Source organism: Pelophylax lessonae (assembly GCF_965119305.1).
Source record: "Pelophylax lessonae genome assembly, chromosome: 4".
Lineage (NCBI taxonomy): Eukaryota > Metazoa > Chordata > Amphibia > Anura > Ranidae > Pelophylax > Pelophylax lessonae.
Window position 1 is genome coordinate 449,696,911 of NC_138771.1, and position 19,313 is coordinate 449,716,223.

At 41.8% G+C, this 19,313-nt stretch overlaps 1 protein-coding gene across 1 annotated transcript in view; it reads left to right on the forward strand.

Moving 5' to 3' along the window:
* LOC309552694 (E3 ubiquitin-protein ligase RNF213-like) overlaps window positions 1-19,313 on the forward strand; it is a gene marked incomplete at its 5' end in the record, with an annotated part of 1,269,694 nt that overhangs the window by 814,546 nt on the left and 435,835 nt on the right. The window contains 2 exons of the mRNA XM_082253620.1: window positions 10,263-13,790; window positions 16,477-16,613. Of these exons, the coding sequence (XP_082109746.1) occupies window positions 10,263-13,790; window positions 16,477-16,613 (3,665 nt within the window). The remainder of the gene's footprint in view (window positions 1-10,262; window positions 13,791-16,476; window positions 16,614-19,313) is intronic.

Consider the following 19,313-nt stretch of genomic DNA (forward strand, 5'->3'; position numbering starts at 1 on the left):
CATTAGGCATTCATACAGCATACAAAAGTAAGTGTCAGCCTGTATAGGCCCCAAAAATTAGCCAACATGGGTTTAACTGACAGCTAAGAACATAGTATTTGATGGCTTAAGGTACATTAGGCATTCACAGTATACAGAAGTAAGTGTCGGCCTGTATAGGCCCCAGAAATTAGCCCACATGGGTTTAACTGACAGCAAAGAACGTAGTGTATTTGATGGCTGGAGGTACATTAGGCATTCACAGTATACAGAAGTGTCGGCCTGTGTAGGCCCCAGAAATTAGCTCACATGGGTTTAACTGACAGCTAAGAACGTAGTATTTAATGGCTAGAGGTACATTAGGCATTCACAGTATACAGAAGTAAGTGTCGGCCTGTATAGGCCCCAAAAATTAGCTCATATGGGTTTAACTGACAGCAAAGAACGTAGTGTATTTGATGGCTGGAGGTACGTTAGGCATTCACACTGTATACAGAAGTATCGGCCTGCATAGGCCCCAAAAATTAGCTCACATGGGTTTAACTGACAGCGAAGAATGTTGTATTTGATGGCTAGAGGTACATTAGGCATTCACACAGGATACAGAAGTAAGTGTCGGCCTGCATAGGCCACAAAAATTATCCCACATGGGTTTAACTGACAGCTAAGAACGTAGTATTTGATGGCTGGAGGTACATTAGGCATTCAAAGTATACAGAAGTGTTTGTCGGCCTGTATAGGCCCCAAAAATTAGCTCACATGGGTTTAACTGACAGCAAAGAATGTAGTGTATTTGATGGCTGGAGGTACATTAGGCATTCACAGTATACAGAAGTAAGTGTCGGCCTGTATAGGCCCCAAAAATTAGCTCACATGGGTTTAACTGACAGCAAAGATTGTAGTATTTGATGGCTAGAGGTACATTAGGCATTCACACAGGATATAGAAGTAAGTGTCGGCCTGTATAGGCCCCAAAAATTAGCCCACATGGGTTTAACTGACAGCAATAAACGTAGTGTATTTGATGGCTGGAGGTACATTAGGCTTTCACAGTATACAGAAGTGTCGGCCTGTATAGGCCCCAAAAATTAGCTCACATGGGTTCAACTGACAGCAAAGAATGTAGTATTTGATGGCTGGAGGTACATTAGGCATTCACAGTATACAGAAGTAAGTGTCCGCCTGTATAGGCCCCAAAAATTTGCCATTCAATGGACCTGAAATGCCTTTTATGCCGTTGTATGTAGCGAAGCCAAGGACCAGGAATTGCTGTGGGTGGATGGCGGATATTTGAGGCCTGGCATGAGGAATTTCATTGAAACATGGTCTACTGGTCACATGTGTTGAATTCCTCAGAGATCCATGCCTCATTCATTTTTATAAATGTGAGGTAGTCTACACTGTCATGAGCTAGGCGAGTGCGCTTATCGGTCACGATCCCCCTACTGTGCTGAACGTCCTTTCGGACAGGACACTGGACGGGAGGCAAGCCAACAGTTCCATTGCAAATTGTGCAAGCTCTGGCCAGAGGTCAAGCCTGCTCACCCAGTAGTCCAGGGGTTCATCACTCCTCAGAGCGTCCACATCAGCCGTTAACCCGATGTAGTCAGACGCCTTTTTTTACGCTCCAACATTTGGGCCACAGAAGCCTGCCTTTTTCCAGAACAACGTGACGACGGCATCATGGAAGGTGGAGTAGAGGACAAATGTGAGGAGAGAGGAGAAGGAGAAGAGGCTGGACGGTGAGAGCCTGGAGTGTGGCTTTGTGGGTTCTGACGGTGTTGCTCCCACTTGGCTCAGTGATGGGATTTCAGGTGCCTTCTTAAGGCGGTTGTCCCTAGGTGAGTGTTGGGCTTACCGCGACTTATGCGTTGACTGCAACACTGTTGTCAGCAAAGCACACATTAAAAAAAGCCCACACTGCGGAGCCATGTGACGGCGTCCTGGGAGCGCCAGATGTGACTCTACATGGTTGATGGCTCGCTCCTGATACATTTGCAGTCTGCTTTGTACCTCTTGTGCAATGCAAGTTCTGCCTAATAAAATTACTACAAATAATTGGCCAGTAACTGTTGTCACTGTGTGTAGCACAGTTAACACAGCAAAAGAGGCCAAATTTTTGCAGACTAAAATACAATCTTAGAAAAGTATACTGTTAAATAACACCGCACTTCAATCTGTGGTATTGGGGGGCCACAGGTTTACCACACCAGTTCTACAAATAATTGGCCAGTAACTGTTTTCACTGTGTGTAGCACAGTTAACACAGCAAAAGAGGCCAAATTTTTGCAGGACTAAAATACAATCTTAGAAAAGTATACTGTTAAATAACACCTCACTTCAATCTATGGTATTGGGGGGCCATAGGTTTATTACAACAGTTCTACAAATAATTGGCCAGTAACTGCTGTCACTGTGTGTAGCACAGTTAACACAGCAAGAGGCCACATTTTCACAGGACTAAAATACAATCTTAGAAAATGATACTGTTAAATAACACCCAACTTCAATATGTGGTATTGGGGGGCCACTGGTCTATTACACCAGTTGTTCAAAAAATCGGTCAGTGAGTTTGGCACTGTGTGTATCAGACTTAATTTAGCAAAAGAGGCAATATTGTTGCAGGACACAAATACACTTGTAAAAGTATACTCAGATAACACCCCACTTAAATATGTGGTATTGGGGGGGGGCATTGGTCTATCACACAAGTTATAATACATTATAAGTGCTTTTGTCACTGTTTGTAGCATTGCTGCAGCATCGCTCAGTCACCACACCTGTCACAATGCTGCACAGTGCACAATAATACTACTAATCCACTATAATATGCTTTCTACAAAGTATATTATACTGTGGATTATCCCCCTCCCCCCCCATATAGTGCACTGCACAGCAATCCCGAAAAATATTGCAGCCCTTTAAATGACTTTTGTGGACATTAACAGAGCGATTTGTGTGACTGCTGCCGATCTCTAACTGCCCCTAAAGCACAGACTGGATACCTGTCCCTAACCTGAAAAGAGACTGGACCTATACCAAAAATTGTAGCCCTTTAAATGACTTTTGTGGACATTAACAGAGCGATTTGTGTGACTGCAGCCGATCTCTCTAACTGCCCCTAAAGCACAGACTGGATACCTGTCCCTAACCTGAAAAGAGACTGGACCTATACCAAAATACCAGCCCTAAAAATGACTTTTGTGGACATTAACAGAGTGATTTGTGTGACTGCTGCCGATTTCTAACTGCCCCTAAAGCACCGACTGGATACCTGCCCCTAACCTGAAAAGATACTAGTAGGCCTATACCGAAATACCAGCCCTGAAAAGGACTTTTGTGGATCTTAACAGAGCTATTTGTGTCTGGCAATCTTTCCCTCATTAGCACAGGCAACCTCTCCCTACGCTGACAAAATGCAGAATGTGAAATGGCCGACAGCTCAGGTCTATTTATAGGGTAGGGGGCATGTCCATGTGCTGAAATGTTTTAAATGGCTGTCCCGTTCCACCTGACGGCTGTGTCATGGGTCAAAGTTCTCCCCAATGTAAACTAATATGGCCGCCGCAAACAACGCCATGTGTTCGCAAATTTGGCGGGTAGCGAACAAGCAAAATTCGCCGCAAACCGACTGCCGGGCAAACCGCAAGGCCATCTCTAGTTTTGTACTGCCCTGCCATTTTAGCACTTCATGAAATGAGATAGGCAGTCAGAAAGTGAAAGCTGCATAAATTCCAGTATTTACACCATAGTTGGAGACGCTAAAACTTTTGCGCAAACCAATAAAAATACGCTCATTGAGATTTTTTTTGTCAAAGACATGTAGCTAAATACATTTTGGCCAAAATATATGACATGAATTGAGTAGATTTTTTAAAAGACAAAGTTGAAAATGTCATTTTTTCTCAAAATTTTTGCTCTTTTTTTATTAATATCGCAAAAAATAAAAAAGTGCAGAGGTGATCAAATACCATCAAAAGAAAGCTTTGTTTATGGGAAAAAAAGGACGTAAATTTAGTTTGGGTACAGCATTGCATGACCGCGCAATTGTCTGTTAAGCTTACGCAGGGCCGAGTTGAAAAAAGGGTCTGGTCTTTGAGCAGCCAAATCCTCCGGGGCTTAAGTGGTTAACATCTATTGTTAGCTGCTCTGAGGAACAGTACCTTAACCGCTTGACGACCAGCCGCTGCAGATGTATTGTGGCAGGCTGGCTCTCCTAGGCAAATCGTCGTACATGTACGGTACTTGCCTGGGAGGAACTAGGGGGAAAGCGCGTGCCGCCGCCGGTGCGCTCCCGCCCCCGCTCATCAGTGGGGAAGCCAGTGCGTGTGTCAGGTGGCTCCTATTGCCGCCTGACACCGGCGATCTCTCCCTGCTGACAGAGAAGGATGGGCGGCTGATGTAAACACAGCCATCCGTTCTTCTCCCTCGGTTGATCACAGAGACCATGCAATCCTGCTATATAGGATCGCATGTCTCTATGGTCATCTCACAAGCTCAACCCCCCCACAGATAGAATCACTCCCCTAGGGTCACATTTAACCCCTTTATAACCAACACTGTTAACCCCTTCCCTGCCAATGGCATTATTACAGTAACAGTGCATATTTTTAGCACTAATTACTGTAGTAATGTCACTGGTACCCCCAAAAGTGTAAAAAATGTCAGTTAGGGGTCCGATCTGTCCGCCGCAATGTCGCAGTCCCGCAAAAAATCGCAGATCTCCGCCATTACTAGTAAAAAAAAAAAACAATAAAAATGACATAAATCTTTCCCATAATTAGTAAACTTTTGCGCAAACAAATCAAAATACGCTTATTGTGATTTTTATTACCAAAAATATATAGCAGAAAACAAATTGGCCTAAAATGTTAAAAATTTTAGATTTTTACATTTTGTTTTGAGAATGTCCTATAAAAGAATGTGAAAAATATTGTTTTTTTTTTTTTCAAAATTGTCGTTATTTTTTTGTTTATAGCACAAAAAATAAAAATCGCATAGGTGATCAAATACCACCAAAAGAAAGCTCTATTTGTCGGAAAAAAAGGACATCAATTTTGTTTGGGTACAGCATTGCACGACCGCGCAATTGTCCGTTAAATTAACACAGTGCCGAATTGCAAAATAGGGCCTGGTCATTAAGCAGCAAAATCTTCTGAGGCTAAAGTGGTTAAGTGTCACTAGATGACCATATATCGTATTAGCCCATAGTATTGAAATTCAGTATGATCTTCATACATATATTTCCATATCTCTTGGCATCACCTAATCTGTAGAGATACAGTTGGGGAACATGATGTTAAAAAAATATTTTCTATATACCATTTTATGTGTGATGAATACAGTTTAAATGGGAATACAGTTTAGGAGAGTTGTGTATATTATTTGTTGTTCTGCATTCCAATGGAAATGACGCAAATGAAAGTTGGATGGAAATAATCTATCAGCAGTACTGTATTCTTTTAACACTTGAGCTCTGGCAGTTTGCATTCTTTTGTATTTGGTTCATTTTGGTGTATTCATAACTTACTATTAGTATAATAAGAGAAGGCAGTTGTTTAAAGAGACTCTGGCCCTGGAAAACAGATAAACTGCTGCAGGTATAAAGTGCAGGCAACCTGAGGTTCCTGCACATATTGTGCCTACAGCCACCAAAAGCCTGCAATTTTGGCTGAATGCCATGCTGCATTCACACCCATAGGTTCGGAACTTCTTTAGTTCAAATTTCTATCCATTCACACTTTTCACAATACAAAAAAGCATTAGGCTGGGTTCACACATATGCGGCTGCAGTTTCAGTGCCGCAGTACAGTTTTGTCAACCAACATCAGTTTTGTCAACAACATCATATTCTATCTCCCAAACAAATTACATTCCAAATGGCCAAATAAGTGAAAACACAAGGAGAGATAAAATGGTTTAAAAACACTTCAAACAAGAAAGGCAAACTGGAAGAGCAAGGGGGGGGGGGGGGGTTAAAAGAGGAAACCCAGGCCAGTTAAAATTTACCAAAGTTCAGAAAACAGTTACAAAGACATATAAATAAGTTCTCTAATGGGCTATTCTGGCAATATAGGTCAGCTTATGTAAATAAAGGTTTTAGGGTTCAGAATTTCTTTAAAGGGCCAAAACTTGCCTGTCCCTTTCTTCCAGTAAGGCAGTCCATCATTAAAATGATTGGTCAGCAACAATGTTTAGGGGGGGTGGAAAGTAGAAACAATCTTCCTGCTCCCTGGAAAAGTTGGATTTTTGCTTTTCACTACAGCTCAGTATTTGCCCATAACTGCAGGATTTTGGAGGCGGCAGTAGAAATATTTTTTTTCTTGATAAAGACAATCGCTCCATCTATGGCCGACTTTAGAGAGGGAAGATATGTACTGCTTTCAAATACGCTGAAAGGGTACATTCTAACCAGAGGAGAGAGCGGAGGGATGCCTCATTAGTATTCTACTTCTCCTTCACTGTACAATCACATGCCAGGGCAGTGAGGGGACCAAGCTTGATTGCTTAACTGCACTAACGAAACATCCTGTTACCAACCTGACTCTGCTGCCTTGCAGTGCTGTGTAAATCTCAGAATCAGCTGGAAAATATTACACATTTTTTGACAGGTGAAACAGCTCCCACATGTGTACCTTTTAATGTCTATTTATCTGTTTGGCCAGAGTTCAGCTTTAAAGTGGAACTTTATAGCAAAAATTAAAAATGGGCGAACCGGCAGGATGTAGAAGAGTCTTGCTATGTCTCTTTTGCATTAAATGTATTTTTCTGACTGTCTGTCCCTGTACAGTGAGCTGCGCACGCACAGCTTATTGCACACTTTTGTCATTCCTAAGCGGACATATCAGTCAGGCAACTACCATCTTCAGAAGGTGGAGTAAAGCTGACCATACACTAGTAGATTTTTGAAAAAATCTATGTACGAAAATTCTCATCAGTAAATTCGATATCATGATGAATGTCTCTCAAAAGTACTTCAGAAAATGTTTTCTTTTAACATTAGATTTTGGAGAGATTGATGTGGGGACTTTAACGGACGAAAACCACATTCACTGCTTGAAATATATTAATTTGAGAAAAAAGTTCTGTCCTGTTTCCTCAAATGTTCACGTCACTGCAGTTAAAAGCAAATGGCAAATTGAAACCACTAATGATTTGAAAATCAAATAAAAGTACTTTAATTGAAAGTTTTGAACTAAATTCTAATAGTGTATGTTGTGTAAATTTTATTAGGACCAGTGGGGACATTTTTCAGGATGTGTTTTATTTAGCTTGTCATTATGGCTCCTGTTGTCGGTTTGCTTGTAATACGCTCATTAGAGCGTGTACGGGCGAACGGGCATTGAGCAAAGACTACTGGCAGTGAAAACCTTCCCTTAGATGTTTAGGCATGTTCGCTCTACATAGACATCTCTGCCGGCGAACACTCCATGTGCTATGTACGGGTCTGTTTGCCGGTAGAAATCTATGTGTATTGCGGTGTGAAGTTCAAGGATCAAGTAGCAAAAATATGACTACCAGCGGGTGCTCCTGTATAATGTGCAGATTTGTTCGCTCGGCGGGGATATGTTTGCTCTGTGAAGTCAATATCGTTTCGATATCTATCTGCCTTTATGAAGGGATACACGCTCATGTCTTTCTACTGTGCCTGATCACCATAGTGGTAACAGCATGGTTCTTTCCCTGCATATAGCCTTATATCTATGGGAACTAGGGCTGCGCATCTTCACTTACCTCACGATTGGATGCGATTACGATTATTAGGGTCGCGATTCGATACGATTCGATTCCGCGATGCATCACGATGCATCATGATTACTATGGGGACCCTTTTCTAAAGGGGGATCTATGGTGACCCTGCTCTAAAGGTGGATCTATGGGGACCCTTCTCTAAAGGGGGATCTATGGGGACCCTGCTCTAAAGGAGATCTATGGGGAGCCTGGGCCTGTCCTAAAGGGAATCCAGGGGAACTGAGCTCTAAAGGGGGATCTATGGGGACCCTGCTCTAAAGGGGGATCTATGGAATAGATCCCCTTTAGTGCATGGTCGCCATAGATCCCCTTTAGAGCAGGCCAGCATCCCCAGAGATCCCCCTTTAGTAGAGCAGGTCCCCCCATAGATCCCCCTTTAGTAGAGCAGGTCCCCTCATAGATCCCCCTTTAGAGCAGGCCACATCACGTTAGAAGAGTTACCTGATGCTAGTTGTAGTACCGTAGGCCCTGGTAAGGAGGAATGCTGGGCTCTGTAGTCCCCCTAGTTGTAGTATAGCAGGCTCTGGTAAGGAGGAATGCTGGGCTCTGTAGTCCCCCTAGTTGTAGTATAACAGGCCCTGGTAAGGAGGAATGCTGGGCTCTGTAGTGCCCTTAGTTGTATTATAGCAGGCCCTGGTAAGGAGGAATGCTGGGCCCTGTAGTGCCCCGACTTACCAGGAAGCAGAGCTCCAGCCAGTTGTGGATGAAGTAGCGGTAGGTGTATGGAGTAGGGCTCGGACAGGTCCTGGGTGATGAGCCTCATGTCGGGAATTTGGAGCTCGGACTAGTGCAGTGCACGGTACAGGCGGAAAGCAGGGCCTCCTCGCTCCCCTGCGGTCAACTCAGGCTGCCTGCCGAGAACCGCACCGCTACCAGAAGTGTACCGAGCTGGGAATGCCGCGACTTCGGGCGACCGGGCTGTCAGAACGGGCGGTCGGGCAGCAGCGTGCTAAGTGGGCGTGCCGTGTGTATCCCGGGGCCAGAGAGAGCACTGATAGCTTCGCTCTCCTCCTCTCCTCTCCCGCGCCGTGAGGAGGAGCTCCGTATCCCACAAGCCCGGCCAGCGCCGCCATGTCACTTCTGCCCCCGCCCCTGGAAGTGACGTCATTAGGTAATCGATTATTCAACCACCCCGAATCGATGTAGAATCGCGAAGGGTCGCATAGCGATGCATCGATTCGGCGATTATATTCAGCAGCCCTAATGGGAACAGTAGTATAATCCTATTAGGTATTGTTCTCGGAGCCTTGCTGAGTGGTATTCATGCCAGTAGTAGTGGCAGGAATACATGCATGAGTATGATCACAGCAGCGTTCATGGTTCTACAAGCTGGCTTCCTTGTGTAGTGTTAGGCGCAAATTCTGTTACACGTGGGTTTAATTGTTAACTACGATGTGCGGATTTCCACACACCAATGGCAGGAAGCCATGCCCGCTGTTCTGCTCATTCACGATCGTGTACTCCCAATTTCTATTGTATATTTGAATGTATACAGGTGTGTGATTGGCTGATTCTATGCGAGTAACTTATGTCATGTGACTGTATATTTGGGACTGATTGGCTGATGTTGTATAGCCATCATTTCCTGCTGTTGTCCCTTTGTTGTCCCATAAATAAATGGAGCTTTAGGGAGGAGATTCTATCAAGCATCCAATGTGATAGCAGCCTGTGTGTCTGTATTACTGGTTACTGTTGAGCGCGCTCCATTACCGTATACAAAAGAGTTGAGAACTGTGCTTTTTAGCACAACGGGATTATCCATAAGTGCACTTATTAGCGCAATGGAGTTACTTGTGTATCAAACGTACATTAGGATCCAAGGCATGTATACCGAGCTTAAAGAGGAGTTCCAGCCACTTATCAAAAAAAAAAGTCAGCAGCTACAAAAAGTGTAGCTGCTGACTTTTAAAAAACAGCCACACACCTGTCCTATGGTCCAGTGGTGCACTCAGCTCAGCCGTTTTCATCCTCTGTCCTCCCTTGGCGGCGCCAGCATCTTCACTATGGGCACCCGGCTGTGGCACCTTGTGGCTTCACATCCGGGTGCTCAGTCGCGCTGTGCATTGTGAATGGTGGATGCAATCTTCAGTGTCCCAAAAGCCGAACAGAAGTGGGAAGCAGGTACCTGTCAAAATCGGATACCGCCCCTCCCCCACTGCTCAAAAGTGGCAATTGTGCAAGAGGAGCAGGGGATGAGTCCTTAACGCGGAGCTTCCCCTTTTGGGTGGAGTTCTGCTTTATGCAATGGCAGCCTTTACATATTCCTACCTCTAAACCTCCTGACAAAACAGCTGGTTCAAGCAAGAGTTAAAAAGTGACTGCTACTAAATGAAAGATTTCATTTTTAGAAATAGTGTGATTAAAAATAGCAGCTTTAACAGTATTTTCTAATCAGTCTAAACATTATTTTTTATGGGATAATACATTCATTTTTAGTATCCAGATCTAGTACCCAGTTCAGTGTTTTTGATATAAAGGTGTTTGTGTTTTAAATAGCCTAATTAAATATTATTGTTTTCTTTTATGTACAGATTCCTGGAATTATGCAAACAAACTTTACAGAATTCTTCCCAAAAATATCATGTCGCTCACCTAAAGAGATTCTTACAAGAAACACAGAAAATGATGAGACAGATGGTGGAGATCCAGGAATGGATATGGAGGAATTTCACATCGAATATTTTCAGAGACCTTACCAGTACCTGATTCGTTTTGACCAGAAAGAAAATCTAGACGCATTTGTTTACAAGGAAGGGCATGTAGAAAAAGACCCAGAAAGATGTCTGCAGATGTTCCTGCTGTACTGTGGAATAGTTGACCCTTCCTGGTCTGAATTGAGGAATTTTACGTGGTTTTTAAATATTCAACTGAAAGACTGTGAATCGTCTGTGTTCTGCAAACCTGAGTTTGTTGAAGATACACTGAAGGGATTCAAAAATTTTGTGGTAAACTTTATGATAATGATGGCAAAAGATTTTGCTACTCCTTCCTTGAACATTGCAGATCAAAGCCCAGGAAGAAAAGGCATTAATCTTGATGGAGTAGAAGAACGAGACCTAGTACCTTTCTTACTGCGTAAACGATGGGAGTCAGAGCCACATCCATATGTCTTTTTCAATGATGATCATGAGTCTATGACATTTCTTGGATTTCACCTGAAGCCAAATAACAATGGTGGAGTGGATGCCATCAATCCCAGAAATAACAGCATAATTCGACAAAATGTCATGTCCTCCAATCTTCATTTAGGTCTGAAGGTTCAGAGGGTGAAGTTCAATCTTGATTTTGACCAGTTGCCCAGACACGAGAAAATAAACAGTTTGTGTATGGTGCTAGGAATTCAGTGGCCGACTGACCCTGATGAAACATACGAGCTGACCATGGATAACATGCTAAAGATTTTGGCAATTAGAATGAGGTTCCGATGTGGAATCCCTGTAGTCATCATGGGAGAAACTGGTTGTGGGAAAACCAGACTCATTAAATTTTTATGTCAACTCTGCAGGGGATTTGTTGAAACAGAAAACTTGAAGCTTGTAAAGGTTCATGGAGGTACCACTGCTGAAATGATTTACCAAAACATTTTAGAGGCCCAAGAAATTGCAAGAGTTAATAAAGAAAAAGGATGTGAAACTGTGTTGTTTTTTGATGAGGCAAACACTACTGAAGCCATTAGCAGCATCAAAGAAGCTCTGTGCGATCGCACAGTAAATGGTGTGCCCTTAGACGAGGACTCTGGACTACATATAATTGCTGCTTGTAATCCTTACCGAAAGCACTCTGATGATATGATCAAACGTTTAGAATCTGCTGGTCTAGGTTATAGAGTGAGAGCAGATGAAACCAAAGAAAGACTTGGTTCCATTCCACTCAGACAACTTGTTTATAGGGTGCATGCTTTGCCTCCTAGTATGATGCCACTTGTATGGGATTTTGGGCAACTGAACAATGAAACTGAAAGGAAATACATTCAACAAATCGTGCTACACCTAGCCAAAGAAATTCAGCTTTCTACTACTAATATCAACTTAATAACCAATGTCCTCTCTACCTCTCAGTCCCACATGAGGGAAAAAAATGATGAATGCAGTTTTGTAAGTCTTAGGGATGTGGAGCGTTGCATAGAAGTCTTCAAGTGGTTTTATAGCCATTACGATAAATTGACCAGACAATACACATCCATGTTACAGAAGGATATGAGCTCTTTTAGTGTCAAAGATAAAACAACTTGGTCTCTGATTCTAGCCGTTGGTGTATGTTATCATGCATCATTGGAAACAAAACTTGCTTACAGGAATGCTATTTCTGAAGTCTTTCCTCAGCCCTACAATAACCCTGATACTATTTTAAATACTATAACTGCAATTCAGGATCTTTTCCTAGCAGGTGTGCAAATAGGAAAGACTATCGCAAGAAATCTTGCTTTGAAGGAAAACCTATTTATGATGGTCATCTGCATTGAGCTTAAAATTCCACTTTTTCTTGTTGGAAAGCCTGGAAGTTCAAAGTCCCTTGCAAAGACAATTGTTGCTGATGCAATGCAAGGCCAGACAGCTCATACAGAATTGTACAAAGATCTAAAGCAGATTCACCTGGTGTCTTTTCAGTGTAGTCCTCATTCTACACCAGAGGGCATCATTGGCACATTTAGGCATTGTGCCAGATTTCAAGAAGGGAAAGATTTAACCAAATATGTATCTGTTGTGGTTCTTGATGAAATAGGCCTCGCAGAAGACTCTACTAAAATGCCTTTAAAGACACTTCATCCTTTGCTGGAGGATGGATGCATTGATGATGACAATGCACCACACAAAAAAGTTGGATTTATTGGCATCTCCAATTGGGCACTAGACCCAGCAAAAATGAACCGAGGTATCTTCGTCTCTAGAGGTGACCCTGATGAGAAAGAACTTGTCAACAGTGCAAGGGGAATTTGTTCTTCTGAAAGTATGATCCTCCAGCAGCACTTCTCCAGCTTTGCAGAAGCCTATCTTAAAGTTTGCAAGAATCAAAAAAAGGAATTCTTTGGCCTAAGAGACTTTTATAGTCTGATCAAAATGGTGTTTACTTTTACCAAAGAGTCTCAAAGCAACCTGACATTGGAAAACATTGCTAGGGCTGTCCTAAGGAATTTCAGTGGGAAAGATGAAGTGAATGCATTGGGCATTTTCCTGAAAGATAAAAAGAAAAATATAAACGATATCAACACTATAGACTTGGTCATGGAGAACATCAACAGTGAAAGTGATGATTGTCGTTACCTACTAATATTGACCAAAAACTATTCTGCGTTACAGATTCTTCAGCAAGTCTTTAAAGAGAACCAACAGCCTGAAATTATATTTGGGTCTAGTTTTCCAAAAGACCAAGAGTATACTCAGGTTTGCCAAAATATTAATCGCATTAAGATCTGCATGGAGACTGGAAAAATGGTTATACTGCTAAATCTTCAGAATCTGTATGAAAGCCTCTATGATGCATTAAATCAATATTATGTCTGTCTAGCTGGCCAAAAATATGTTGACCTGGGCTTAGGTACACACCGTGTCAAGTGCAGAGTCCATCCAAAATTCAGACTGATAGTAATTGAAGAAAAAGAAGTTGTGTACAAAGATTTTCCAATTCCACTTATCAATCGTCTTGAAAAACACTATGTTGATATAAATACATACTTGAAAAAAGAACACAAGGTTATTGTTCAAGAGCTGGAAGCTTGGGTAAAATTTTTTACTAAAGGCAATTCAGACCACACCATGGGGAAAGCCCAAACATACAGGCCTTCAGATGTTTTAATTGGTTACCACTCAAACACTTGTGCTTCAGTTGTTCTTCAAGTGATAGAAAATATGAAGGAATCGCATCCTGATACTGAAAGTTACATTGTGATGAACAAAGCTCAACATGTTTTGCTAAACTGTGCTACACCCGATTCTGTTGTTCGCTTAGGCATGGAAGATTTAATTGATGAGTACTTCAAGAAGCAGAAACATGGTTCATTACTGGATTTTTTGTCTTGTCAAGTAAAGTTTGGATCTAAAAATTGTGCCAATCTCACTGAGGTACTGTGCTTATTTCGCCAACGTCACCTTTCTATTGCAGATTAAAGTGGACCTGTACTAAAAAATTTAGGGTTATAGGTGATTTAATGTTTTAGGGAATATTTATAGTAGAAGTGTTAATTGTGCCTAAGCAATACTCTGTAAATTACCTTTTTTATTATTCCTGAAAAGTGGCAGTGCATTTCCAGGAATTCCTGGAATCTGACCCTACAACTTCATAGCTGTATATCTGCCGTGTGAGAGGCTGCCATTTTGAGTGACATTTGGTGATATAGTGCTTACTTTTCTCCTGGATAGAGGCTCTAATATGAGGAGACAAAACTCATGACAAACTACAGAAACACAGGGGACTACTCACTAAGTGTTAAATAATTTTTGTCTTAAAATAGCTCATATCCTGTGAGGATGGAGCAGAGGGTGTCTATGGACACAGCCCAGCTTGGCACAGCCCAGCTTGGGAGCACATCTGCATGTGTACAACCACAGCAAGTAGTGTATCCAGGTGTGTCAGGTGTGTCAGATGTGTGGTGCTGGAAATGCAATTCCCATCATAGGCCAGCCTTGTGATACAAAATGTAGCAGCCTGGGGGTGGACCACACATCCGACACTCCAGGAAGTGAGTCTGGTGTGCAGATTTTTCAGAATCTGTAGTTAAAAAAAAAAGAAAAAATTGGCAGGACAGGTAAGTTACATGCATCCATTTTGAAAAAAACATTTTAATACAGCAACAACTCCTGCAAGGAAATTGCATTAGGTGAAGATTAGGGGTATGAGTAAAACATTTCTAAGTGATCAGGGATATACATAAATGGAAAAACCTAGCAAAATTCATTATAGGATTCAGGCTTTACTTTGAATCAGTGCTAAATTAGAATATTGTGGGCACTCACAAGTAACCTAAAATGGTTCTAAAGGCTGAAGGTTGTTTACCTTCATGCATTCTATACGTGAAAGTAAAAAGCTTTCAGTTTGCAGCTCCCCACTCAGCCCTCCCTTATACTTACCAAAGCCCAATCTCAATCCAGTGATGTACACGAGAGCAGTGGCTCTACCAGGTCTCTCTCTCCTCATTGGATGAGATGCAGCAGCAGGAGCCATTGGCTACAATTGCTGTCAATCACAGCCAGTGGGGTGGGGGTGGGGGAGCTGTGCCTTATGAACAAAGAGAGTGGGGCTTGGGAGTGAGCATGCACAAGTGCCCCCATAGCAAGTGGCCTGCTATGGGGGCACTTGGCAGGAGGGAGGGGCCACGAGCGCTGGCGGGGGCCCCAAAAAGGGGAGAATCAGGACTGCTTGCACAGAGCAGGTAGGTATGACATGTTAGTTACTTTTTTTAAAAAAACATGAGACGTTACACACACTTTAAAGCAGAACTTCAGTCAGCCTAGTATGGTGGCACAGCCCACTCCTCAGTTGCCACCATACTAGCACATGTGCAGATGTTCCCCATGGGCCTTCGGGTCCTGGCAGAGACCGGCTGCAGATCTGCGCAAGTGCAGGTGGTTTACCATGCACACACAATACATCAGGCTTTCCTGGCCATAGATTTTGTGTGGGAAACCCCACGCATATGCTGATACCCAGGGGACCTGGCAAATGCCCATATGTGCCACAGGGCTCTCTTGGTGCCAAAGCCTTGCAGCACATCCGACCACACACACACAGAGGGAATGGAGAAATTCTCATCAGTCAAGATCTACAGCTTGTCAGCACAAATAAAGCTGTCTAAAAAAAAGATCCATTTTAACACCTTCGCACCTAAGGGTAAAACAAAAGTTAATGCTTAAGCACAATTTTTCAACCTTGACACGTGTTAGTAAAACCATGTATATCATCACAAATACTTTGTGCATCAAGGTGGATTATACCTTGTTTTTTTTTTTTTTCAGGAGAAAGTGGGCTTTTATTTGGTGGTAAATGGTAATGGATATCTCCAGATTTTTTTTTTTATTATCAAAGAAAAACTGTTACTAAAATAACCACCAAAGAACAACCCAAAATAAATTCCCCTGCTCCCGATGATCGCAGCAATACCGTAAATGTGTATGTTAGTTGTTTGTATCCATAGCACAGCCCAAAAACAATAGTGCACATTTTTCTTTTTTTTGTATACTACTTAAAACACACTGACACTAACTGACACTAATACTAATTTAAAAAACATTTTTTTTTCTTTAAATCCTGCCCAAAATCTCTGCATGGAGAGAGAGAGATACAATGTATCTTTCCTCTCCATTCACAGAGTGAGAAACACAGGGGCAAGCTTCACTGTGATAGCCTCTGATTGGCTATCACAGTGATCAGGTGACCTGGAATTGGGAAGTCCAGGTCTCGATTGTTAGTACGGGACTCAGGGGCTCCCGCTGAGGCCCCGGTCTCTGCGCTAGAATCACGCTGTATGGCACACTCCCAGCAGCAAGACAGATACATATATATGCGGCCCCACTGAAAAAAGCCCAGTCCAGTGAGGTCGCATATATGCATACTGTCGGCGGGCAGGGTTTAGGTAACCTGTATCAACATACATGGCAAAAAGTCTTTGCAGATTGAATTTGCAGCTTTTCCATTCTATTTTCTTTGAGCAGGCCTAGAAATCACTTGTGTTAGCTGACTCAGTAAACTTTAGTTTTACCTTCAGCATTTTAGAACATAAAAATATTGTTTTTATATCTTTGTTTTGTTTAGATTACAACATTTTCCCGTCTTCTCACGTCAGCTGACAAAAAGATTTTAGAAACAGAGTTAAGCAGTCAAGTCAGTAGCATTGAAATATTGTCCTTGCAGCAGATTGATACAGAACTCTCCTTTCTGAAGAAAATGTGGTGAGTCATTAATAAATCTGTCATACTTACCGTAACTCCACCATGTATGCCCGGATAAAGTATGGGAAAGATACAAAGATCAGTTCTTTGGGTGAACCCATCATTTGGACCACCCTGGGGAAATCTACAGTTACTGCATATACTGTAAAATAATACTGGATTTGTTGTGGGCTTGAAGCCTGTATTTTGGCCAGGTGAATATATCTAAGTGAATTTTAGCTAATTATATACACAGCATCATCTCCAGTCTTCTGTACTATTTTGGCCATGCCACAAAGGCAAAAAAGGCTCCAGTACTCTAGAGTTACAGCAAAGTAGCAGAATCATTATCAGTGAAAATGATGAGCAGCATGAATGAGGATGTAAGCATCTGTGCTTACCAAATCCTACAGGAAGCCAAAGTAAGAGACCCTGCCTAGATAATATTTAAATTTATAAATGTGTAGATGTGCCTAAAATGCATTTCAGCAACTAAAAGCTGTGTGATGATTTCACAAATAGTAAACAAATATTAGTAGATTCTATTTGGCCATTTAATGCCCATTCAGGGTCAAGCAACGGGTTCATTTGACTTCCATGCTCCCCAGCAGCAAATATAAACCTTTCCTTTCCCATTGCTGCTCAGTTCAGCCAGTGTGACTTGAAATTTGCACAGGGCTGAGAACTATCTCTCCACTCCCATATGCCAATGCTGGGCTAATCACATGTGCTATCATGTGGTAGAAAGTTTAGTGAGTCTCACACTAAAGTATTTATTTTTGCTGATGGTGGTCCAATGAGGGGGGAAATAGGTGAGCATATTGCCCTGCCCAAAATAAAATTCACTTTATAAATGTGAAAATGAGCAGTGCTTACTGCATATCTAAAAGTGAATACAAATTGGGCCAATAAAATGACAAATTGCAGTCTAAAAAAGTGCAATAAATCAATAAATGTGCAAATATACCAAAAGTGCATACGTTTACAAACAGTGTTTCTGAAATAAAATGCTATTATAAGTCCATCCAACGATAAGTTGTCGGTTTGTCCTTGATTAAATCACACTGTGCTTTTCACATTTCCCCACCAGGGTTCTCACTCACCAGCAGCAGTGCACCATTCTATATATGTGGGTCACTAATGCACCAAAGATATTATTATCCCTCCACTACCATTTTCCACTAATCTCCAGTCACAGAGCTTCCTGGAACATCATAGGGATAATGTACTCCATATTCGTGTATTCATAAAGGAAGTAGACTGGGGAAATAATCATAACGCAACATCCCTTTATTGTACAAACCCCCAGAACAGAACAAAAGTAGTGCACTCACATAATTAGCAAGTTGCTTCCTGATGATGTCCTGGATGTGGCAAAATGCGTATAGGCGGGACTTCCTGCTGTGACATCACTTCTGCTATTTAGAGCGTACACTGGCTCAAGAGCGGTATTGGCAGATCATTCCAGATGCCAGGGGTGAATCTACTTGTCACAGTACTTTATATCAGAAACACTGTTTGACAGCTTATGCACTTTAATACATTTGCACATGTTTATTGATATATTGCACTTTATTGGACTTTATTGGACTGCACTTTGTGAATTCACTTTAAAATATTAAGTAAGCATTGCTTTGGGTAGTTTTTAGCAATGCTCATTTTGGCATTTATAATTTAATCAACTAGGATGTAAGACATTTTTTGACACTTGGTTTAGGAGCAGCTTTTAGTGATTATAGTACATTATATCCATATATTATTGTTTTTTAATGTATTAAGTTTTTTTTAACCACTTCAGCCCCGGAAAGTTTTACCCCCCTTATTGACCAGGCCATTTTTTTATGATTCACAACTGCGTTACTTTAATGGAAAATTATGCGGTCGTGCAAATACAATTGATGTCCTTCCCACAAATAGACCTTCCTTTTGGTGGTATTTGATCACCTCTGCGGTTTTTAGATTTTGCGCTATAAACAAAAAAAGGAGCGACAATTTTGAAAATAATGCCATATTTTTTACTTTCTGCTGTAAAACATTCCCAATAAAACATTTTTAAAAATTTAATTTTTTTATCAGTTTAGGCCAATTTGTATTAGGCATCATATTTTTGGTAAAAAAAAAAAATCCCAAAAAGCGTATTTTAATTAGTTTGCGCAAAAGTTATATCGTTTACAAACTACGGGATAGATTTTTGGACTTTTTATTTATTTTTTTTATTCGTAATGGTGGTGATTTGCGATTCTTAGCGGGACTGCGACATTGCAGCGGACAGATCGGACCCCTAACTGACATTTTTGACACTTTTTGGGGACCAGTGACATTAATACAGTAATCAGTGCTAAATAATATGCACTGTTACTGTATAAATGACACTGGCAGAGAAGGGGTTAATACTGGGAGTGATCAAAGGAGTTAAATGTATGCCAAATATGCTTACTAACTGTGTGGGGGGAGGGCTCTGTGACAGGCACAGAGAGATCACAGTTTCAGTTGATCTTTCCCTGCCTGTCTGACAGAAGATCCGCCTGCTTTGTTTACATAACCAGGTGGGTCTTCTCTCGGTTTCTCGGACGATCACGGGAGGGCCGCTGCTCCTCCCGTGGCCCTACGTGAATGGACACAGCCGAGCCGCCCTGCCGCACTTGCGGTCGGCAAGTGGTTAAAGAATGGGTGTTTCATTAAGCTTTTTTAATTTTACTTTAAATGAGTCTCATTTAGTAC